Genomic DNA, 26,810 nt, shown 5'->3' with positions numbered 1-26,810 from the left:
ATCGGAAAAGAAGAGGTCAAAATATCACTATTTGCAGATGATATGATAGTATATTTAAGTGATCCCAAAAGTTCCACCAGAGAACTACTAAAGCTGATAAACAACTTCAGCAAAGTGGCTGGGTATAAAATTAACTCAAATAAATCAGTTGCCTTCCTCTATACAAAAGAGAAACAAGCCGAGAAAGAAATTAGGGAAACGACACCCTTCATAATAGACCCAAATAATATAAAGTACCTCGGTGTGACTTTAACCAAGCAAGTAAAAGATCTGTACAATAAGAACTTCAAGTCACTGAAGAAAGAAATTGAAGAAGACCTCAGAAGATGGAAAGATCTCCCATGCTCATGGATTGGCAGGATTAATATAGTAAAAATGGCCATTTTACCAAAAGCAATCTACAGATTCAATGCAATCCCCATCAAAATACCAATCCAATTCTTCAAAGAGTTAGACAAAACAATTTGCAAATTCATCTGGAATAACAAAAAACCCAGGATAGCTAAAGCTATCCTCAACAATAAAAGGACTTCAGGGGGAATCACTATCCCTGAACTCAAGCAGTATTACAGAGCAATAGTGATAAAAACTGCATGGTATTGGTACAGAGACAGACAGATAGACCAATGGAATAGAATTGAAGACCCAGAAATGAACCCACACACCTATGGTCACTTGATTTTTGACAAAGGAGCCAAAACCATCCAATGGAAAAAAGATAGCATTTTCAGCAAATGGTGCTGGTTCAACTGGAGGGCAACATGTAGAAGAATGCAGATCGATCCATGCTTATCACCCTGTACAAAGCTTAAGTCGAAGTGGATCAAGGACCTCCACATCAAACCAGACACACTCAAACTAATAGAAGAAAAACTAGGGAAGCATCTGGAACACATGGGCACTGGAAAAAATTTCCTGAACAAAACACCAATGGCTTATGCTCTAAGATCAAGAATTGACAAATGGGATCTCATAAAACTGCAAAGCTTCTGTAAGGCAAAGGACACTGTGGTTAGGACAAAACGGCAACCAACAGATTGGGAAAAGATCTTTACCAACCCTACAACAGATAGAGGCCTTATATCCAAAATATACAAAGAACTCAAGAAGTTAGACCGCAGGGAAACAAATAACCCTATTAAAAAATGGGGTTCAGAGCTAAACAAAGAATTTACAGCTGAGGAATGCCGAATGGCTGAGAAACACCTAAAGAAATGTTCAACATCTTTAGTCATAAGGGAAATGCAAATCAAAACAACCCTGAGATTTCACCTCACACCAGTGCGATTGGCTAAGATCAAAAACTCAGGTGACAGCAGATGCTGGCGAGGTTGTGGAGAAAGAGGAACACTCCTCCATTGTTGGTGGGATTGCAGACTGGTAAAACCATTCTGGAAATCAGTCTGGAGGTTCCTCAGAAAATTGGACATTGAACTGCCTGAGGATCCAGCTATACCTCTCTTGGGCATATACCCAAAAGATGCCTCAACATATAAAAGAGACACGTGCTCCACTATGTTCATCGCAGCCTTATTTATAATAGCCAGAAAATGGAAAGAACCCAGATGCCCTTCAACAGAGGAATGGATACAGAAAATGTGGTACATCTACACAATGGAATACTACTCAGCTATCAAAAACAACGAGTTTATGAAATTCGTAGGCAAATGGTTGGAACTGGAAAATATCATCCTGAGTGAACTAACCCAATCACAGAAAGACATACATGGTATGCACTCATTGATAAGTGGCTATTAGCCCAAATGCTTGAATTACCCTAGATCCCTTGAACAAACGAAACTCAAGACGGATGATCAAAATGTGAATGCTTCACTCCTTCTTTAAATGAGGAAAAAGAATACCCTTGGCAGGGAAGGGAGAGGCAAAGATTAAAACAGAGACTGAAGGAACACCCATTCAGAGCCTGTCCCACATTTGGCCCATACATATACAGCCACCCAATTGGACTAGATGGATGAAGCAAAGAAGTGCAGACCAACAGGAGCTGGATGTAGATCGCTCCTGAGAGACACAGCCAGAATACAGCAAATACAGAGGCGAATGCCAGCAGCAAACCACTGAACCGAGAATAGGTCCCCTATTGAAGGAATCAGAGAAAGAACTGGAAGAGCTTAAAGGGGCTCGAGACCCCAAAAGTACAACAATGCCAAGCAACCAGAGCTTCCAGGGACTAAGCCACTACCTAAAGACTATACATGGACTGACCCTGGACTCTGACCCCATAGGTAGCAATGAATATCCTAGTAAGAGCACCAGTGGAAGGGGAAGCCCTGGGTCCTGCTAAGACTGAACCCCCAGTGAACTAGTCTATGGGGGGAGGGCGGCAATGGTGGGAGGGTTGGGAGGGGAACACCCATAAGGAAGGGGAGGGGGGAGGGGGATGTTTGCCCGGAAACCGGGAAAGGGAATAACACTCGAAATGTATATAAGAAATACTCAAGTTAATAAAAAAAAAAAAAAAAAAAAAAAAAAAAAGAAAACAGAAAAAAAAAAATGCTGAGGAAAATAAGAGCTTCCGCTTTCACAATGTGTTACAAATGCGTCACAATAAATCTAACAATGCCCCGGACTTCTATAATGAAAATTTTAAGTCACTGAAAATAGAAATTAAAGAAGTCATTAGATGACAGATTTTCCTTGCTCATTGGTCAGCAGAATATTGTAAAAATAGTTACATAAACACAAGCAACCTACAGATTCAATGTGTTCTTCATCAATGGCACTTTACAGAACAATTTGTTTTTAAAATCTTTAGGAAGACAAAAGACCAAAAGCCAAAGCAATTCTGAGCCGAAGGAACAATTCTGAGGCATCCCTACTTCTAATTTCTGTTACATTATAGAGCCCTAGCAACACAACCAGAATACCACAAACATAAGAAGAAACATGTAGATGAACAGAACAGAACAGAACAGAACAGAACAGAACAGAACAGAACAGAACAGAACAGAACAGAACAGAACAGAACAGAACAGAACAGAGGGCCCAGAAATAAATCCACTCAGCTATAGTGATATGAGTGTTTACAAAGATGGCAAAAATATTTTGTAGAAGACACAATTTCACCAACAAATGCCCCTTACAGAAGAATGAAACTGGATTCATATCTTCATCCTGCATAAAATCAATTAAAAATGATCAATAGTAATGTAAGACCTGAAATTCTGAAATGTTTTTAAGAAAACATTTCGAATTATAAGTATATGTAAGGAGTTTCAGAAAAGAACTCAAATAATTAATGAAGTAAAATCAATTTGCAAGGCAGACTTCACAACAAAGGAAACAAATAAATAAGTAGATTACAGAGTGGGAAAAATCTTTCCTAGCTTACATCAGACAAATGCTTAGCATGTAGACAACTGGATCCATCTCTCTCATCCTGTATAAAATCTATTAACATTGATCAAATATTAATGTAAGGCCCAAAACTATAAAATTGTTATGAGAAAATATTTCAAGTTACAGATATATGCAAGGAGTAAGGATATAAGTGTATATATGTATATATATATATATATATGCATACACACATGGGTATATATAAGGATAACGTATATTAAAACTCAAGAAAACCAAACACCAGACAAACCAAACAGTTCAGTTGATAATGAGCTAATGAATACATATAGTAATCAAAAATGTAGTAATCAAATGATAAAGATAAGAGCCCAATAAGCACTCGGAACAACATTTAACATGCTTGCCACTAAGAAATGCAAATTTAAACTAACAAGATGCCATGTAACCCTAGTCAGAATGGCAGCTCTTAGGAAAATAAATAGTCAATTCTGGCAAGGATGAGGTGAAAAGGGAGCTTGTACACTGCTAGTGGGAATATAAATTAGTCTGTCCACTGTGGAGATCAGTGAGCTCATGGAGCTTCCCCCAAACAAACAATAGAACATATGACCCAGTTGTACTACCCCTGAGGGTACACCCAAAGGACTTTTAGTTAACACACCACAGTGATACTAGCATCTCTCTCCCTCTTTCTTTGGTAATACTATTTACAACAGGCAAGTTAGAGGAAGTTATAGAACAAGTACAGAAAAATGAATGAAGAAAATGTGGTATGATTATAGAGTTGAATTTTATTCAGTCATAAAGAATGAAATTATGTAGGATTGGGAGATGGATCAACAGTTAAGAACACTGGGATATATATATATATATATATATATATATATATATATATATATATACCATGGTGTGTGTGTATCAGTATATATCCCCATCTGTCTGTCTTGTCTTGTCTTGTCTGTCTGTCTGTCTATCTATCTATCTATCTATCTATCTATCTATCTATCTATCTATCTATCTATCTATCTATCTGTATTTCTAGATGGCCTGACTGTCTTCCAGGAACATATGTATACAGATAGATAGGTAGGCAACACACCCATACACATAAAATTAAAAATTAAAAAAAGAATGGAATTCTGTTGTTTTCAGGAAAATGGATGCAACTGGAGATGATTATGTTAAACAAATCAGATTCAGAACAACAGATATTACATGTTCTCTCTCATATGTGGGTTCTAGATTTTATGTAAATACACAAAATTCTTCACACAAACAGCATGTATATAAAATATGAAATAAAACCTAGATGCTTTGGAGAAACTGAATAATAGGAGGAGAGGGAGGGGAGAAAGGAAATATACCCAAGAGTGCATATCATAAAAGTATATAATATACTTGCATAAAATGTCGCTATAAAACCTCTCTCTATATATAAGAAAATTATGCTAGTATGATTAAACAAAACTGCCTAGAATCCTTTTCAATTCCCCTAATCCTATAAATGATCATCATAACTGGTTCCTTCTATTACTTCCATACATACCTAGAACCATACTAGAAACACATAGGATTGCATTGAATAATATATGTTCAAAACATCTTCTAGGAAGAGTATATTCATTGCCTGGCCCAATGATATTTAGCTTATAGACGTCTCTATTCTTTTTCTCTTAACAATAACGTCTGTTTATTTCTATAAAGGAACTTTACCTACCTGAATATTATCACACATTTCTTGGCTATATGTTAACCGTTGAATTTCAGTTGGGGAGACAAGGTATAATGCCTGTCCTTCATTAGTAAAACAAAATGTCCGTGCTATTCTCATGTCTGTCAGTGGCAAATAATTAACATCCAACATTGGGCGAAGGCTAGGTAAGCTGAATAGAAAACAAACAGTAAATCTGTATTTCATATTTTTGTTGATATAAACATTTTCTTTAATAAAAAACTTTTAAGTCATTATTTTATGGGTTTTTATAGTATCTTCAAAGATAAGTAATAAATAGTCTTTCATATGTAGTCACATGTACACATACAAACATGGGTACAATTCTATTTTTGCCCACATACCCTTAAAGGATTCACGTAGAGACCCATACTCTCTTTAAGACAATTCTTTATTCTTTGGACTCATGCACTAACAGAGACCCGTGTGGTCAGCCTAGTGTGCCTGGGCACACTGTGCTTTGTTCCCCATTCTCAGTCCCTCTTCACAGGGAATGTGATCTTCCTGTCTCTTAGTGTGTCTGTATTTAACATGACTAGTATGTAAACACTGCATGGCTTAAGGGAATGAGCACAAGCAACAGACTTGCATTTATGCCTGAGAAAGTCTGCATCTGTGGTACCTTCCTATCCTGCAGCTATAATGCTAATAAGATTGTGCTAAGGATGTCCTCCAGATACTGTAGTTAGAGCCAGCTTTACAAACCACTACTGAAAAACCATCCCACTGCTCGTTCATTATTTCTTGAACATGGAGTGCAGAAGGAACTGCTTTGGCTTAATCCTCACACTTAAATGACTCTAATTCTTCATGTTCATTAATTTTAATTTATCCTGGAACACAGAGATAGTACCCAAAGTACCACTTTTCTTTTAAAATATTTTATAACTATATTCTTTGAGTCCCAAAACTTTACTATATGTTATGGGGACTGAATGCTACCTTATTGGAATAAATATTTATTGAGGTTTTGGTACCATATTGCCTGGTATTTTAGCCATCAACTAGTCGTGTGACCATTGTGCAACTGATTCTTGGGTAGTCAGACTGTGGTATGCTGAAAGTGCAAATTACATGCTAGATTTCAAAGACTTAGTAATAAAAATTATCCTAAATATGGGGCTGGAGAGATAGTTCAGAGGTTAAGAGAGCTTGTTACTCTTCCAGAGGATCCAGGTTTGAATCTAGTACCCACATCAAACAGATGACAACTGCCTGTAACTTCAGTTCCAGGGAATCTGACATCTGGCCTCCAAGAGCACCTGAACACATGTGTATAACCCACATCTATACACAATTAAATATAAAAGTTTAGAAAATTATTTGAAATATGAAAAATATAATAGTTTGATATAAATTTTGTATGACAAATGAGCTGAGAGGAGGCAAGTGTATCACACAGAGTCCCCTCATAAATAAATGTCCCCATAATTAAAGCATGTCTAGGGGTTCAATCATTTACAGACAAGATGGATTGATCTTCATTGGAAATCCTTCAAAATAGTTTGAGAAAGGGATAATCCGATGGAGAAAGAATCAGAAAGTTATGAGAATGGGCATGCTATGATTGCTTTCCCCCCAAAGTTTCTCCTTCACTAATTCCCTACAGATCTGCTCATGTCTTCTCAAGTAGAAATAATGAAATAAAATACCATGAAAGACTTGTTTTATGCTTCAGGTCCTTTCCTACTTCTCTTTCTATTTACCACAAAATTTTCTGAAAGAATAACTTGCAGCAAGATAAAGCATCAGACAGTAAACGTTTTAGGCTCTGGGGCCCATAGCATCTCCTTTGCACAGATTCAGTTCTGCTTTGTAGTGTAAAAGCAGCCACAGTCAACAAATGAATGGTGTATGCAGCTGTGCGTCCACCCTTATTTTCGGACATTTGAATTCATGTAAGTCCCACCAACCACATTATCTGACCTTTTCAATCATTTAATTCTTGTCTTGTAGGCTGTACAAAATCAGACAAGGGATGGTTTTGCTACCATTTGCCAACCTCATATCTACACCACCCTTTCCTCTCTTGCCCTCCCAAGGGTTAGCTTTGCCTTCTCTTTGCTGACACTGTTTTCTTAAAGCGTTTCATGTAGCCCAGGCTGCCCTCCACCTTACTCTGAGCAGAGGATTATCTTGACCTTTGGAACTGTCTGCCTCTACTGCTGGGATTCTAGGCATGTTCCAGTTTGAGATCACTTTATAGTTTTGTTCCTGGTAACCCAGTGCTTTGACCTTTTTGTGGTGCTTGCTACCTCTTGACCACCTCTTTTGTTGTAGTGTATTCCTGTCTTTATAACCGCAGGTTGCCGTCCTGGTCCTTATCTCTCTGGTGACATCTCAACCTCCTCCCTCAGTGTATAAACGCAGACACTGGCCCTATCTGTCCTCAGCACAGTCTACTGCTCATTTCTGTTTATGGGTGTGCTGATGATCTTTGCTGTTTGCTGTTGTAAGTTTTCCGAGATGATGCTCAAGCCCATGTTTTTCTGAGAGAGCAGACCTTAAATAGTTAAACTTCCGCTGGCCGGCTTAGAAGCACCGCACATGTCTAACCTATTTTAATCCATTCTCAAACTCCTTATCCACACTCTTTTCAAATTTCTCCACTTTTTTACAAATCAGCTTTGCACACAGTCGGTTTCCCTCCCCTCCATGTCTGCTCCCTCCTTGCCCTGTAGACAGCTTTGATTTCAGCTCAGGAGCCCATCCCAAGCCTCGTCTCCTTCAGTATTTCCTAGTGCACACCCACAAAGGCTAACTACTTAGAATCCCATTTTTATAAACTTTATACTTAGCTCCTCACTCAAGATCTGCACCCATTTATGTCAGTCTTCCTTTCCAAGGTAAGTTTTTCTATTATACATTAATGAGTCAATGTTTTGAAACTTTGCAGACTTAAGTTTGTCAAAAGAAATCTGCATTTCCTCTTCTTGCATTTTCACTTTTTGTGTTTTCTAATTATTTGTTTATTATTGTATGTTCCTAATTTCAACTCCTTTTCATGTCTAGTGTAATGATTTACTGTAAAATGATTTTGGAGCAAGGTGAGGTATTGACAAGCATGACAGTTACTGCTACAGGATATTGAACTGATTTTATTTTCTTGTAGCCTTTTCATCCAATGTCTGCCATGGCATTGCTAAATCATAAACTCATTAGATAATATGTTTATGTTTCACAAGTTTTATATAATCTCACTGAGTAGAATAAACTCTCTAAGCTTACTCCTGATTTTAAATGTCTGGTTGAGTGCTGGCTTCACCTTTCCTGTGCTTTACGCCTTCAGATAAATGGGTTTACTGTAATTTCTAACATATTAAATTGGAGATGAAAATAATACTTGTCAATGTCTGTGAAAAGCTATGAGAATCAAGTGACATTCTGTGTGTAAAGTTCTTATGTAATAGTGAATAGCAGATGATTTTATTTCTGTATAGCTTCTGGATCCAGTGCTTAACATATTACCAATAATTGCTTATTACATTAATGTATGAATGATTAAGAATAATTCTCTCCTTGGATCCTCAATGTCAATAATAGATGTGATATATTAATATTAATATATTAATATAAATGACAAGTATTTTTTGGTAAACTAAACCAAACCCAGCCCCCTCCACATCCAAGCCACAAAGCTCTCTTCACATTGAGCAGTGGAGCATCAGAACATCACAAACACATGAACCACCCTATCAGGTTATGACAGTACAGGTACTTCTCAACTTCCACCTTGCTAGCACCGCTGTGATTATCAGTTAGCAACAAATATACCAAGTACCTCATTATCATGATATGCCCATTCGCACAAAAGCAGGCCAGGCAGGCACTGTTGCACATGACCACCACATCTGCTTGCAATATGAATGACGTCTCTGTGATGTTGTGAACATAAAGGCAGGTCTGGGACGGCAGTGAGAAGACTTTGGCTTGTTTTTCTGAGCAGATTATCGTATACTGATGGTCTCCCATTTCTTGGGATGAAGAGGAGTAGTTCATGACCAATTTCCTTTTCCAGGTTTTTTCATTTTCATCTGTGTTGTTGGGATCCCTCCATACCTCATATGGAGGCTGCATTAAATTGCCAGTTCTGTCCATGCAGGAAAATGTTAGCACAGCTCCTTTCAGTGAGAGGAATGTACCTGTGAAAACAGTTCACATCACTCATGCGTGAAGTCCTTTCTGAAGCAGCTTTTTATTATGCATTGACAAATGTTTTACATTATGATAATTTACATGCATAATTTTGTTAATACTGTAATAATATATAAAAATCAGTGTGTGTTGTGAGTTAATCTGCTGTAATAACTTGGATTAATAAAATTTTAGGTCTAGAAGAAACCTAACATATAGGTCATCAAAACTTTATTGTATTAATGAGAAAACAGATATAGAAGGACAATGTCACTTGGGACAGGCCATACAACTTGAACTAGAACCTCAATCATAGTTAATATTAGCCTGGACTAGAACTAAGGTTTTCTGATTTAAATTCCAAGATTCTTCTTTTTTTTAAATTCAAAATATCTATTACTATTGTTTCTTGCTTAACATGCTTTTAATTGAATAGAATCATATCACATCCCCCCTCCCGTGCCTGCCATCAGCACATCCAGTGAACACCTCCCATCTTCCCCACTCCTAGTCCAATTACACGGGCAGCTAATGACTACCGGAGAAGAGTCATCTACCCCTTCCGGGATGAGCTTCCTTATTGGTTGTTCAATATAGAGTGGTCAGCCCTGAAAATGCAGACATGGAATTTTTTCATTATTCTATATAATACCATTAAAATTTTAAAAGGCTTTTTTTAGTATGTATATAACTTTCATTTTTCCAAGTAAGTTCAAATATATAATATACAATAGATAGATGTATAGAATTACATATTATATGTTATAATATGTTGTAAATATATTATATGTACATATATATAGAATACACATTATATATATATAATGTGTGTGTATGTATATATTACACTACCCAATCCTTCTTTGATGCTCATTCACTAGAAAATGCCTTTTAATTTTTCTGAAATTAAACTCTCAATAAGTGTTATGTGATTTCAACATTCACAGTTACTCTATTCTGCCAATTTATACTTGATTTTTGATTTTAGCTAAAAAGTAAAAAAGTGATGGTAATTTTATTTACTTATTTTGGTATTTTGACACAAAGGGTTTTCTTATATAGTCCCAGCTACCCTGGAACTCACTCTGTAGCCCAGGCTGACCTTTAAGTCAAGATCTACCTGCCTCATCTTCTGAGTGCTAGGCTTACAGGAATGTTCCCCCATGCCTGACATGATGGCAATTTTAGTTGTATGAAAAACAAGTACTTAAAAAATAACTAAGATTATTATCAGGTTTTGTAGAACTCAAAACTTTATTATCTTGTGGCTCACATAAAATAATTTAACGTTTTGTACTTTTACAATAACTACTATCAACCCTTAGGCAAGTTTATATATCTTAATTCAGAAAAAGGCTACTCACCTCTATTTTTCAAGGTTGAATGCCCAGATAACTATGTATATGTAGTTATACGTTACTTTGTATAATTAGCATATGCTAATAACATAGCAAAAGAGACAAGTGTTTCACTTGTTTATCTATATATCTATTGAATTATTTACTTTTAGTATTCTCTTTTTAGTTTTTTACATATTTTGGTTATTAATTCCTTGTTATATAAACAGCTAGCAAAGATTTTCTCCCATTCTCTACTCTTTCTCTACCACTCTTTATTTTGCTGTGCAAAACCATTTAAATTTGATGCAATCCAATTTGTCAATTTTTCCCATTATTATTGATTATTTGGGGTCCTATTTGGAGAATTATTGCCTGTACCTTAATCTTAAAATATTACCCCTATGTCTTTTAAAAAGCACTTTCAAAGTTTCTGGTCCTGTTCCTTGGTCTTTGATTCCATGCAATCTAATAGCATAATTTTATGAGGTTGACTAATCTTTGCTTCACTGATTAATTTTTTTAGGGCAGATTCCCAAATCTTTGTGGACTTTTACGACAGGATTTACACAGGCCAGTTCACTGGATCAGGACTGGGAGGTCAGGTACAGCTGGCAGTTTCTAATCCAGCAATTAGGCACAATAAGATGTTAGAACCAAGTAACACAATGTGAACTCAAATAGAGTGAATTGGGATTCAAGAAACTTAGCTTCAAATCTAATTCTTTCTCTAATTTGCTTGAAGCATACTGTTTAACTTCCCTGGGCTTCATTTTATTAATTATTAATAAGGAAATTACAATATATCAATACACAACAGGGACAAAAATGGCCCAATTTCTAGCATCCCACAGGAACTTGCTAAAAGTGCAAATCCTTAGATTGCTTTAGACCTACTGAGTCAGAGGGGGTGGGGGTCCTTATCTCGAGGATACATTTAAATGATTCTGATACAAACAAAAGAGACAGTGTGGAAGAGAGTTATAGGCATTTCCAGCTCAACGACTAAACACACTTCAAACTTCCACGGTAGCGGTAAGAATTTGTCGCTCGGACACATCAGATCATCCACGTGAAGCATCCCTTAGAAAGGGAGGGGTTTACTCTCAGCAGTGCCCTTGTCAGTTACTGATTCAAGCTCCTTACTCGCTCCGGGATTGCTCAGGGGCTCTGTACGATTCTAGTGTTGGATTCACTTCCTTTAGAGTATCTAGTGTGTCAGACCACCGGGGTCATAAGAAACATGGTGAGGTACAGCCTGACATCTGCTAGGATAACTGTGTTTAAAACATCAAAAGCTAGGGATGGCATGATGTGGAGAAACTAAAACACGTCGTTTGTATAACCATACATGCAGAGTAGTTCAATGGACATGAGTCAGAAACACCGTCCCAGAGTGGAGTTCTGTGAGGAGAATTTTGAGTGCTTGTGAGAAAACCCCAAGAAAACAAGTCTTATGACCTCAGTTTAATCAAAACATGGAATTTCTCGTGGAACGTGCTTTTATGCCCCTCCCGGGTGAGTTTACTTCAGATTATCCATTACAACTGGCTATTGTTTATATACTTCTACTGAAAAACACGGGTTTGCCACATGCGGCTTGTCCTTGTGATTTTATACAGCTTGAATCCCGGTGATCGTTCTTAGCCCTAAGGGAATAAATTGCCTGATGCTGTGAATAATTTGGGTATTGCATGAGACGTTAGTCTGCCTCATCTGCAGGGTCCATTCTCCCTAGTCCCACTGTCAATTAAAGTGGTAAAGAGAAATGGAAAGGGGTGTGGAGATTTTCCAAAAAATTAAAAGTGGGACTGACATATAATGAAGAGATCCAGCTGTGGGGTTGTGTTCCAGGACTGTGTGGTCATACATGCTTCTCTGCAGCACTTTTCACAACTTAAGTCTCCAGCTGATGGATGGGTAAAAATGTGATTATAGATGCAATGCAATATTGGTCAACCTTAGAAGAAGGTAGCTCTCTAAAATTCAGACATGGAAGAACATTGCTTTTACTGAAATAATCCAGCCGCAAAAGGATCAATATTATATGAATTTACTAATGTGGAGCACGTAAAGCAGTTAAACTCATATGCAGTAAGAATAAACTGATGGTATCCGCGAATGTGAGGAAGGATGACAAGAAATTGCTAATAAATTAATACAACATTTTAATTATATAAGGTACATTCTAAAGACATGCTGTGCAGTACTGTATGGATAATAATGGCAGGGACAATACCATGGGGGTTTCCATACACTGAGTGGGGTCAGTGGAGAATGGATATGGCAAAGACATGAGGACCAGAAAAATAATCACAGTCAATCAGTGAGCTGTGACTCCACTTGGGACTTTTTGTCACCTGTTTTATCACATGGAATTCTACTCCCTCTTCTCTTTTTACTGCTATAAAGTTGGTTTCTAGCTACTTTTTTTTCTTTCAATGGTTAATTATAAAACAAACATGAATCTAACACCTTTTTAATTAATGAATTTTAAAGCAAGTACCATATTTACAGAAAATCAAGCAAATCATATATACTGCATATATATGTATATATAGCTACATATCTTCTGTCATTTCTCCTACTATTCACATCTTGTATTAATAATCTATATTTGACAAAACTAATCAATACATTATGGATAGTTAAAATTCTAAAATAGTAGGATACTAACTTGAAATATTATAGAAGACAGATTTCTTATTGGATCACATACACTAGATAAGGACCTTGCAAACCAGATGGCAAAATTCATATCTATGTTCATTTTTACCTTGCCATCATTTTATTGTTTAAGAATGGCAGAAATCTCTATAAAATTGAGAGACAGTATGTTAGTCCAGGGAATTATTTTTAAGTTGATACTTAATACTTTATTTTGAATTCACTGATCTGGCTCTAACTTAAGCAGAATAAAATATACAAACTTCCTTAAAATTAGTAATGGAGTAAAAATTATTTTTTACTACGTAGTATCAGCTTAAAACACAGTGTTTGTTCTTAGTAGAGTCAAGTGTCTCCCTGAATTTGCCACACTCAGAGAGTTGACAATTCTGCCTGTCATCTGTTTATACATATGTAAAACAAGTTAATACAAAACCACAGCTGTCTCTAACCTCTCGTGCTATATCTACTGTTTAAAAATAAAATCTCTTATCCTATATATTAATGGAATTTGTTTTTAGTTTAAAATATCTAAAAGATTTATTATATGTAGGAAAGAGAGTAATAATGACTAGAATCTATTAAAAACATTCAAAGGGATGTCAAGTGAAATTACACTTATACATTTTTTAAAAGAAAAAATGAGAAGATAATCCAGGTAGAATAGAACATACAACTAATTTGAGTTCTTGAGGTTCTACCATGAAAAGGATACAAAGACTTCAGATATTCACCCTAGGTTAGAGAGCTTCTATGCTACTTATTCTGATTTCTTCAAGAAAGATGTAAAAACACTCATAGGTTCTGGCCTGGCACAGAACTTTGGGAAAACAATTCAGTTTATTACAAATGAATTGGACTTGTGAATTAACATTTATCTCAGTGCTTTAGAGAAGCTTATCTTCAAAAGCAGTTATTAGCCTGGCATTTCTGGTTTCCCATCATAGAAACCACTGTGCTTTTACCCAGAAGGACCAGTAACTGACAGTACGGTGAGTGGTGAAAGAGTATTTGAGTTCTGAAACCCTCAGTAGTTCATTTACACAGGAGGCGTAGTCTCCTCGCTATTGTCTAAAATCGATGCATATCACTACAGTTGAGTGAGTAGCAACACGGGAACGACTGAACACGACCGCTTACCACTTGGCAATACCACCACCGGCTCTGTAAACCTTTGTTCATCTGATGATGGTAGATTTAGGGAGATGAGTATTACCATTCCCAGACTAGTTCCAACAAACAGACAAGGGGACACGGTAGAGTCATTTTTCCGTGCAAAGGATTCCATGAAGTACAAAGCTGTAATTGCTTCTTTAGAATCCTTGTCAATACTGGAGATGCTAGAGCTCCTGGAGCGGTTATAGGAGTTCTCTCGGGTTTCTATGGGCATTTGAAAAGCAAAAAGTAAAGCATTAGTGAATCTACAAAACAAGCCAGATTTAATACCTGTAAACCACAATTATGAGAGGAAAAATTATTCTTTGTTTATTGACACGAAGGACATGTTATCTGGGTCACTGGCTCATTTTAAAAGTGGAGAATCTCAAGTCTATATGTTAATCATAAACTCAGGCAGAGTTAAAACTAAACCTTCAGTCTCCCAAGTTCTAGCACACCATTTTCTTTTGTATGTTTCCCGAAAGACCACTTAAAATTCTTTAATTAGAATCTTAAATCTAAACAGTCAAGATGCAAAATTTTGGATACCAGCTAATTGTTTTTCCTTCCCATATTTTGATCATAGAAGCCAAATCAATGATTCCTTGGCAATTCATACTTACCAACAGTATCATTGTTATCAATGTGAAAGAACCAATCTGGATCATGAATGTTCCATGATAAACAAATTATATATCCTAAGCAGTTAAAACTATAAAAACTGAACTTTTAACTTAAGCAAAAAAGTAGAAATGTGATTTATTTGAACTTGTTTCAAGCTGTTTATCTGCGATCCAAGTCCAGTTCTAACTTTGCCAAGGACACCCTTTAACACTTACTTTCTGAGAAGGCGTCAGATCACTTAGGAAAGGAGCAACAGTATGGCTGTGGATGCTCTTGTCTGTCAACACCTGCACGTGTGTACACTCCAACGAGCACAAATTAACCCTCTGTTCAACAGTGACACACTTACACTGTTGTCTAATCACTCTGCTGTACAAGCTCCTATTTTTCTATGATCTTTACTCACCTTTTCCTCTTGATACGCCTGAAATCTATGTCTTGATAATTCTTATAGAACCAGAAGAAAGACAAGTTCTTCAAAAACATATTTAGAAGGAACAGGATTTAATATTTTTAATTTCCTATTTCCATCTCTTACCAAATTTATAAAAAATAGCTCATTATAAAATTTAGAGATGAGACAGAAGTGGACTATCACCTACATACTCTACAGCCTTGAACACAGAAGTTAAACTGGTTTCTAGCATAACCTGGAGGCAGAGAGATCTGCAGCACCCACTTCAATGGTTGTGCTCATTCTTAACCCTCGCATGGCGTTTCCATTGCCACCACTCAACACCGAAATTCACAAAGACCTGTTAGAAAGATGATACTGTGATTTTCTACATCTCCCGGAGCAGATTCCGTATGGCATAACATTAAACCGAATCTGAGTAATGAATTCATTATAAACATTTTTGAAGAGCAATGACTGCTTGTTGCTTGAAATCGTAAAGGACAGTATGGAGTTACTACTATACTCAAATATTCCCATTATTTCTCCCCACTCTGCCCCTGAAATCTTTATTACCAAAAGAGTAAAAGCAAAAGATTAGATTCTGTTTTCTTTCCTTCTCTGTTTTTTATTTTTTCCTCTTGTATTGCACTCATTATCATTCTATAAACAAGGAAACAATACTTCCTTAAAAGTTTTACAAACATTATAAACTTTATTTAGTTTTTGTTTATTTTTTATTTATTTTTGTGGTACTGGGGATGTATCCTGGACTTCATGCAGACTGGGCAACTGCTCAGCCACTGGGTTATATCCCCAGACCCTTTTGGACTTTATGCTTTGAGACAGGGTCTTGTTAAATGGTCCAGACTGGCCTTGAGCTCCCTTCCTAACCCAGGCAGGTCTTGAAATTGCAATCCTCCTGCCTCAGCCTCCCAGCAGCTGGGATTACAGGTCTATGCCACTAGACCCGGCTATGATTCTAAATTTTAGAATTTAATAATGTGTTATTTTAAACATGGTTATATTCCTTTGACAGTAGAGGAAATTAAGGTTGCAGTTATAGATTATAACTTGCATAGGCTACCTACAGTGGAATCATTTTATTTTTAGAGATAAGGAAGGAGGTGAGTAAGGAATAGGATTGGAGTTATGGCCACAGCCAAACAGGATCTCAGTTTTTCAATGTCATGTCATTTTTTTAAAAATCATCTTTTAAATGTCACTTCCATTTCCTTGTCTCCCAGCACCTGTTACCATGATAAACCAAATTTTATCAAATTTTCAACTGTACTCACAGAAATTGGTATGTTTATCCTACCTTCAGTTGTAACTGGTAAAGATATCTCCATGCAAGCAGCTGACTGTGCCTTTCTAAATGGTGGTCTTCCAGGACCCCAGCGATTTACTTTTGAAACATCAGCACTGGAAAGACGTTTTCCAGAACTGCAACTCTGAGAGGTTGGACTTGTGCAGTGTCCATTTACATGGTCTGTACCAAGAGGAAGAAGGCAGAATAAATATCATAATTAAGTCTTCAGATGAGGAAATCCAAAGGCACAGGTTAAAAATGGAGGAACAGGAATTCTTCTTCCTCCAATCCATTTGGATAGAACTAATTCTTTGCTATTTTAAGATTTAGTTACAATTTCAGATTATAACAAAATCAAGATACTTATTATGTATAGGACATATTTTCATAATTTGTCTAATTAACATTTCTTGAAATGTCATATATTTCCCTACTATGTACTTAACATATTGTTGAATGGCAATATGACATATGCTTTAATACTGTACTTTTTGTTGCATTATTTGAACAGATCCAATTCATGTAAGTTTGGAAGGACTTTCTTTACTTGGAGTTTAAGGTATAGAATGACAGCATCATACTGTGCTCCTGAGAATGGTACTTAAAGATGCCAGGTTGGAGCCACACTCCCCAGGTGTAATTCCAGTCCTGACACTAATTAGTTCTGCCAACTAAAGTCTTCACACTTTGGTTTCCTCTGTGAATCTGGAATACTGTTACTTCATCCAGTTTCCGTAATTCATGGGGTACATGTCCTACACAGAGGACTGCAACAGACACTGCATAATTGGGCTATCACCACTCTTGTTTCACAGTATAAAATTATTCATGTATAAATTGTTCATCTAATGCTGGCGAAGGTTTGGGGATTACTTTAAAAACTTCTAGGAGCACACCTTAATGGTAGGAAAGTTATTCAGTATATGTTCCATCCACAAAAACGTATTTTCTTATTTGCTTAAAGTTAAGACATTGTATTTGAAGTATCGCTCACAGTTCTGAAAACATAAAGACTACATTAAGGTCCCTTCTGCTTTGGTCATTCTTGAGAATGAGCTGCATGGAAATATTTACTGGCAATGTGGAATATGTGGAGCTGGAAATACATAATAGGCTTTCTGTGCTGTAGTTTCAAAGCCGGAAATGATGCATTTCCTGGATTCCTACTCATGGGCAGGAAAGAATTATTTCTCATCATTTTAATGCAAATTAAACTAGATTTTCCTATTAATTTTTAAAATAAGAGTTAACATTTATTAATAATTTAAATGGTGTGATATCTATATATATATGTATATAATATCATTCAATTTTAAAATAATCCTTTAATATAATTTATTATTATTGTGATATACATGAGGAAAATGAAGAACAGAAAAAATGACATTTTTCTCATCAGACAATATTCTAAACTGATTTTCTCAATTGATATACATGCTTAAACTGGATTACAGAGCTAAAATATTTGGGAAAGAATGATACCTTTGAAACATATTTAGTAGTGTTTAAGAAGCTGATGAAGTACATTGAAATTAGTCATTTTAGAAAGCAACTTTTTTATTGAATAGAATTTCAGAAATCCCAGATGAAAAGGCAGAAGTTATCTTATGAAGAGTTAGATACTGGGAAGGGAAAGTCAAGAGTTCTATTCCTCTTTAAATTAGAGCAATGATTGACGCTAACAGATTAATGAGAATTAGAAAATGACAACTACTTAAGGAATAATTTGCAGCAATACTCCTATCCTGAGTTCAGCAGTCAGTAGAAACCTGCTCTCCCTAAAGATTATATATATGCCTTCACAGCTAATTCATTCATATATATATATACATATATATACCATATATATACATATATATACATATATATATACACTATATATATATATATATATATATATAAAACCTTGCTTTAGGACCTATGCATACACACACACACACACATACACACACGCGTACAAGATCAAATCAAGTACATAGATACAATGATAGACGTTCAAGATATATAAGAATTGATTTAGAAAAAGAAAATGGTTAGTCAGAGCTCAGACAGTCAAACTGGAAATTTATAATAATAAAAGTGCTAAATCCAAAGAGAAAGAAATGTAGCTATTGACAAAGTCATTCACCGTCATATTATTTTACTGTTTAGGCTAATCTAGAACCAGTTTATATTTGGGTTTGCTTGGCTTCTTTCTCTCATCATGGTTAGTATAAGATTCTTTCCTGTTGAATGTGTTAGGCAGTCGTTTATTTTCAGTTCTGAGGAATGTTCCATTATCCAGACAAGCTGATTTTTGCTCATTCATTCATTCATTCTTCAAAGGGTAGTTTAGATTTTCTCAGATATCAATTATTTCCTAAGAGATTTAAAAATTAAATTTATCTTTAACTTATCAGATATTTACTAGTTTTAGTCTTCTGTATTTTCTGGGTATATTGAGATTTCTCTTGGTATTGTTTTGCTCTTTTTTTCCTGAGAGTTGGACTTTTTCAGGCATATGTGTGTGTAAGTCTGCCACTTTTTGACATAGAGTAGCACTATAGACTTGAGGCTGCTCTCAAGACTGTGATATTTTTGCTTCTCCTTTCCAAATGATGGGAATGCAACAGATATGTGTCACCATGTATGGCTTTAACTTTTGTATAACCAGGAAAGCATTTATTTAATCTTCATTTTAAACAATATTTCTATTGCATATACAATTTTAGAGTGATTTTTTTTCTTTTCAGTAGTTTAAACATACTTTCCTACTGCCTCCCACCTTTCATTTTCTGTGGAAAATCTGCTTCATTCTTATTTTTGCTACTTGACATGTTAAAATGTCATTTCCCATCTCTGGCTAATTCGCTTTTTAAAAATTTCAATTACAGGGGGCTGGAGAGATGGCTCAGCGGTCAAGAGCACTGACTGCTCTTCCAGAGGTCCTGAGTTCAATTCCCAGCAACCACATGGTGGCTCACAACCATCTGTAATGGGATCTGATGCCCTCTTCTGGTGCATCTAAACATAGCTACAGTGTGCTCATATAAATAAATAAATCTTTAAAAAAAACTTAAATTACAATGCATTTCATACATTTTTCTTTATATTTCTTAGGCTTGGGGTTCATATATTTTGGGAACTGTGGAGTTTTATTTTGTATCAAATTAGTCAACTATTCAGCATTATTTATCTAAACATTATTTCTGTCCCCCTCCTCATTTTTTCTTGCTTTCTAGAATTCTTACAGTTATATATATCAGGTGGCATAGAGTTTTACTCTAAACAGTACATTTTGAGTCTATTAATGTTTTTCTTGTGCAGTGTCAATTATTTTTATTAAGCCCATTTAGTGCATTTATCATTTCAAAGACAATATATTTTTAATCTCTAAAAGTTTTTTTTTAATTTTATGTTGCTTTTTAACCTCTGCCTATTAACCAGTAGTTCACTAGCTGTAGCCAGTCTGTAATTTCAATGTCAGTTTCTATTGATTGATATTTTCTCTTCTTCCTAGGTTCTGCTTCAGTAGGTTCTAGATTATTACATGTTATTCTTTCAAGATATCCAGTGTTCTTTAAAGATGCTTCAGACCTTTTCCAGGACACAGTGACATTTTTAAAAGGAATTTGATATTTACATTAGCTTGTCTAAAATGTTTGAGACAGCATATAGGTAAGCAAATGGAGTGACAACAGTGTAAGGGACAGCTACTCTACGTCACAGCAGCTATAAAGCAGCATGGTCTTACCTAAAGGAAAATTTGAATTAGCTGTGAAGGCATATTGAAAATTTTAAGAGAACTACTGAAAAAGCAAAACAACAAAAAACAAAAATAACAAACAAAAACAAAAACCCAAACCCCATAGTATAATTGAACCATCAAAGGAAATGAGAATGAAAGAGGAAAATGACCGATTCTTGCACTCCTCTCCCTGCCTCCCAACTCTAAGCTGCACATGCCTAGAGAATAACTGCTTTAGGGCAGGAGATAGAACTAATCCTAGATCTTAGCTTTGAATTGTAGTCCCAGGCCTGCAATGGTGAAGTCCAATACTGAGCGAATTGCCAACCATACCACCAGACAAAACTCAGAGACTGAGCAACTAGCAGTGTGTTAGAAAAGGCTGCTACGTCCCCTTACCACTTTTCCTCCAACTTCCACCTGGAAGTGGAAAGCGAGTCTCCATCCATGGAGATGACAGCTAGCACAGCGCTTCTCATGATGAAATTCAGTATCAGGTAAGAATGAAAGAGTTGTAGACAAACTAAAGCTCCCAAACCAAGCTTCTAGACAACCATGGAAAGTCAGGTGAAGATTGATGGTACAGACTTACAATTTGCTCCATCATTTCCAGCCTTAGAATGAGCCCAGGACACAGCTACTTTCTTCCCCTGAAACTGGAGGCCAATGCAGATATTAGAGTCAGATGCAACCTAGATTAGCATCAGACCGAGTAGTCTATGGGACTGTACCATTCTTAAACTTGGAGGACTCAGCTATCGCCAGGTAAGTGCTCACAAATGTAGCTCAATAACTGCCTTGCCATTAGGTGGACACCTATGTTCCATTAGGAAAGACTCATGTTTCAGTCTACATCACTGCCAGATAGGGCAAGGTCTTGGTGGACACCAAAGACTCTACAGGTTCTTATAACCATGATACTCTGTCATGACTCATTTAGAATCAGGATAGATAGCTAAAGAATTACATCACCACTTTAATCTTGGGCAGTATTATGTTAGAAGATCCCATTCATTGGAGGTAGAACAAGGTAATAGTGTTAACACTGCCATGAAGATCTTCCTTCTGGTCCATGCCTCCATACATAGTCTCAACAAGCTTGTTGACCTCCACACTACAGCTCCACCTGCCTCTCAGGAAGCCCTCTCTAACCTGGGACACAAGTGAGACCCTTGCCCTAGTCCCTCTGCCTGCTGGGACCCCACCAAGCTCAGCAGCCTGAGGTCTCTGCTGCCCTATTGGAGCTCCATCTTCATTCCAGTCTGCACCTCTACCTGCACACTAAGCCACCTCCCACCCCAAAGTTCTGCCTGCTTCCAGGGAGACCTTCTATGACCCAGGACACAGCTTCACCTGTGTCCCAGGATTCCAGGCCAGCCAATGCCAGAGACAGCCAGATAGTGAAAGGCGAGTTCGAGAACATAATCAACAGAAGTCAGTACAACATGGCACCATCAGAACCCAGCTCTCCTACTTCAGCAAGCCCTGGATATGCTAGCACACCTCAAGAGCAAGGCTGTGACCTTAAATCCCATCCCCTGAAGATGATACAGGCCTTTAAAGAGGATAAAAATATTCCCTTAAGAAACACAAACAGGTAAAGAAAATGAATAAAATGGTTTAAGACCTAAAAATGGGAATAGAATCAATAAAGAAAACACAAATCAAGGCAACACTGGAGATTGAAAACCTAGGAAAGAGAACAGGAACTACAGACACAAGCATCACCAATAGAATGCAGGGGATGGAGGAAAGAATCTCAGGTGTAGAAGATACCATAGAAGAAACATTGACATTGGTCAAAGAAAAATGCAAAATGTAAAAAGTTCCTAACTTAAAACATCCAGGAAATTTGGCACACTGTGATAAGTCCAAACCTAACAATAACAGGAATAAAAGAGGGTAAAGATTCCCAGTTCAAAGGACTAGAAAACATTTTCAACAAAATCATAGAAGAAAATTTCTCTAACCTAGGAAAGAGATGGCTATAAACATACGAGAAGCTTACAGAATACCAAATAGGTTGGATTAGAAAAGAAAATTCTCTTGCCATATAATAATCAAAATATTGAATGTACAAAACAAAGAAAGAATATTAAAGCTGCATGGGGAAAAAAGTGAAGAAACATATAAAGGCAGACCTATCAGAATTATAAGTGACTTCTCAACAGAGATTCTAAATGTCAGAACATCCTGGACAGATGCCTTGCAAACACCAATGCCACAGATGCCAGTCCAGACTACTACACCCAGCAAAACTTTCAATCACCATAGATGAAGAAAACAAGCTATTCCATGACCAAATCAAATTCAAACAATATCTTTCTACTAATCCAGCCATACAGAGGATTAACTAGAAGGAAAACTCTACAACACTGAAGGTAATTTATGCCTAAGAAAACATAAGTTAATCGTGTCATAGCAAACACAAAAGAGATTCACACATGCACAGTACCACCTCTACCATCAAAATAACTGGAATAAACAATCATTGGTCATATCTCTCAATATTGATGGTCTCAATTCACAAAGAAAAAGACACAGGCTAACAGACTGGGGATATAAATAAGACCCACCATTCTGCCACATATAAGAAACTCACCTCAGCAACAAAGATAGATATTACCTCAGAGTAAAGAGCTAGAAAAAGGTTTTCCTAGCAAACAAACCCAAGAAATAAGATGAAGTAGCTATTTTAATTTCTAATGAAATTGAGTTTCAGCCAAAACTAACCAAAAGATATGGAGAAGGACACTCCATACTTCCTTCCTTTCTTTTTTTTTTCTTTTCTTTTTTTCCAGAGCTGGGGACCGAACCCAGGGCCTTGCGCTTGCTAGGAAGCGCTCTACCACTGAGCCAAATCCCCAACCCCCATACTTCCTTTTATAAAAGGAAAAATTTGCCAAGATGATATCCCAATTCTGAACAGTTATGCTCTAAATGCAAGGGCACCCAGATTTGAAAAAGAAACTTTATTACAGCTTAAATCATACATGGAACCCCACACAATAGTAGTGGGAGACTTCTTCACCCCACTATCACTAATGGATAGGTCATCAAAACAGAAACTAACCAGAAACAATCAAACTAACAGATGTTATGAACCAAATAAATTTAGCAGATATCTACAGAACTTTCCATCCAAAACAAGAGAATATACCTTCTCAGCACCTCATGGAACTTTCTCCAAAATCTACCATATAGTCAGTCACAAAGCAAGCCTTAACAGATACAAGAAAATTGATATAACCTCTTGAATTCTATTAGATAAACACAGATTAAAGCTGGACTTCAATAATCACAGAAACACCAGAAATCCCACATACTCCAGGAAACTGAATAACTCTATTGAATGACCACTGGGTCAGGGAAAAAATAAAGAAGTTAAAGACTATTTAGAACTCAATGAAAGTGAAGGCACAACATAGGCAAATTTATGGGATATACTGAAAGCAGTGCTAAGAGGAAAGTTCATAGCACAAAATGCCTTCATAAAGAAATTGGGGAGATCTCATACAAGCACCTTAAAAGCACACCTGACCAGGAGGAGCAGATGATCAGAAATAGTCACCCTTAGCCAAACAAACATACTAAAAGGCCCAGAGACAGTATCCAAATTAACAAAATCAAAAAGGAAAAGGGAGACATAACAACAGAAACCCCTAAAACTATTCCACAAAGTAGAAACAGAAGTAGCAGAATAGTAATTCATTCTGTTAGGCCACAGTTACGCTGAAATCTAAACCACCCAAAGACCCAACAAAGAAGAGAACTTCAGACCAATTTCCTTCATGAACATTGATATAAAAATACTCAATAAGATTCTCACAAACAGAATCAAAGAACGCATCAAAAACATTATTTACCATAATCATCCCAGGGATTCAGGAATGGTTCCGTATATAAAAATCCTATCAAATTAATCCACTATATAAACAAACTCAAAGAAAAAAAGTCACATGGTCTCATTAGATGCTGAAATCAAAGAAATCAGTAGTCCTCCATGCAAATGGTAAATGGTGTGAGAAAGTTAGAGAAACAATACCCTTCACGATAGCCACAAATAATATAAAATATCTTGATGTAACTCTAACCAAGCAAGTTGAAGATCTGTATAACAAGAACTTCAAGTCCCTGAAAAAAGAAAGTGAAAAATGGAAAGATCTCCCGTGCTAATGGATTGGTAGGATTAACATGGTAAAAATGGCCCCAAAGTTTTTTTACAGACATTGAAAGAGGACACAATTAATAGGACAAAATGGCCACCTACAGTGGGTGCCATATTATGTGTGTAGAAGCCAGAGAGCAAACTTGGTTATAGATCTTTGTTTAAACTTTTACACACCAAACACAAAGCACCCAATTTTAAAAAAGAAACACTACTAGATTTAAAATCACATATTGACCCTAACACACTAATAGTAAGTTCAATACCCTACCATCACCAGTAAACAGGTCATCAAGATGAAAAATAGAGAAACTCTGAAGTTAAATAATATAATTCAAATTGACCTAACAGTCATCTATAGAACATTCTGCTCAATCACTAAAGGATACATTTTTTTTTCTCAGCAGCTTATGAAACTTTTCCCAAAACGGACCACAAATTAGCACACATGGCACATCTCATTCAATATAGAAAACTTGAAATGATGTCCTGAATGCAAATCAAAACAACTCTGAGATTCTACCTCATACCAGTCAGAATGGCTAAGATCAAAAGTTCAGGTGACAACAGATGCTGGCGAGGTTCTGGAGAAAGAGGAACATTCCTCCATTGTTGGTGGGATGGCAAACTGGTACAACCATTCTGGAAATCAGTTTGGAGGTTCCTCAGAAAATTGGACAATGCACTACCTGAGGATCCAGCTATACCTCTCCTGGGCATATAACCAAAAGATACTCCAATATACAACAAAGACACGTGCTCCACTGTGTTCATAGCAGCCTTATTTATAATAGCCAGAAGCTGGAAAGAACCCAGATGCCCTTCAACAGAGGAATGGATACAGAAAATATGGTACATCTACACAATGGAATACTACTCAGCTATTAAAAACAATGACTCCATGAAATTTATAGGCAAATGGATTGAGCTAGAAAATATCATTCTGAGTGAGGTAACCCAATCACAGAGAAACATACAGGTATGAACTCACTGTTAAGTGATACTAGCCCAAAAGCTCGAATTACCAAGATACAATCCAGAGACCACATGAAGCTCAAGGAGAAGGATGACCAAAGTGTGGATGCTTTAGTCCTTCTTAAAAGGGGGAACAAAAATATTCATAGGAGGGGATATGGAGGCAAAGTTTGGGGCAGAGAATGAAGGAGTGGCCATTCAGAGCCTGCTCCACATGTGGCGCATATGTACATACACTTGCAATATATATATATATATATATATATATATATATATATATACACACACACACACATATGTGTGTGTGTGTGTGTGTGTGTGTGTGTGTATGTGTGTGTGTGTGTATGGCCTCCAAAGCTAGATAATATTGATTAAGCTAAGAAGTGCATGCTGACAGGAACCGGATACAGAGAGTCACAACCAGAGCATGTCAAATACAGAGCCGACTGCTAGCAGTAAGCCATCGAATTGAGAACTGGACCTCCATTGGAGGAATTAGAGAAAGGATTGAAAGAGCTGAAGGGGCTGAGACCCCATATGAACAACAATGCCAACCAACCAGAGCTCCCAGGGACTAAACCACTCCCCAAAGACTATACATGGACTGACCCACTACTCCAGCTGTATATGTAGCAGAGGATGGCCTTGTTGGGGCACCAGTGGAAGGAAAAGCCCTTGGTCTTGCCAAGATTGGACCTTCAGTGTAGGGGAATGTTGCGGAGAGGGTGCAGTAAGTGGGGGCGGATGGGGAGGGGAACACCCTTATAGAAGAAGGGGAAGGGAATGGGATAGGGGGCTTATGTCCAGGAAACCGGGAAAGGGAATAACATTTGAAATGCAAATAAAAATATCCCAAAAAAAGAAAAAAAAGGAATGATGCCCTGCATCCTTTGCTGCCACGATGTACTAAAATATGTGGTATCTCACTGACAATAGGAACAATAAACACTACACAACCTCATGACAGCTGAACAACTCACTTTTGAGTGAAAATTGGGTTCAGAGAGAAATCAAGAAGGAAATTAAAACCTTCCAAGAATTGAATGAAGATAAAAGCACAACACACCCATATCTTCAGGACAATGAAGGCAAGTCTAAGAGGAAGGCATGATGAACAAACAAAACCAGAGAAGCCAACAACCTACACTGGAAGATATCATAACAGTAACCTAGTGGTACACTTGAAGGCTTTAGAAACAGGAAGAAACAATACCTAAAAAGTGTACTTGAGAAGAAACAATCAGTCTCAAAGCCAAAATTA

General features: G+C 36.7%; 1 protein-coding gene across 9 annotated transcripts in view; it reads right to left on the bottom strand.

Moving 5' to 3' along the window:
- The window catches only part of Stxbp5l (syntaxin binding protein 5L), a 329,014-nt gene that overhangs the window by 20,852 nt on the left and 281,352 nt on the right, over nt 1-26,810 (bottom strand). For 7 of the 9 annotated variants that reach the window (XM_063270382.1, XM_063270384.1, XM_063270383.1 and 4 more), the window contains 4 exon segments: nt 16,689-16,859; nt 14,332-14,571; nt 8,835-9,195; nt 5,039-5,204 (listed from right to left, as the gene is read on the bottom strand). In XM_063270382.1, coding sequence (XP_063126452.1) covers nt 5,039-5,204; nt 8,835-9,195; nt 14,332-14,571; nt 16,689-16,859 — 938 coding nt within the window. 9 annotated transcript variants of the gene reach the window in all.

This window comes from Rattus norvegicus, chromosome 11, assembly GCF_036323735.1.
Source record: "Rattus norvegicus strain BN/NHsdMcwi chromosome 11, GRCr8, whole genome shotgun sequence".
NCBI lineage: Eukaryota > Metazoa > Chordata > Mammalia > Rodentia > Muridae > Rattus > Rattus norvegicus.
This window is presented reverse-complemented; position numbering and strand designations above follow the sequence as displayed.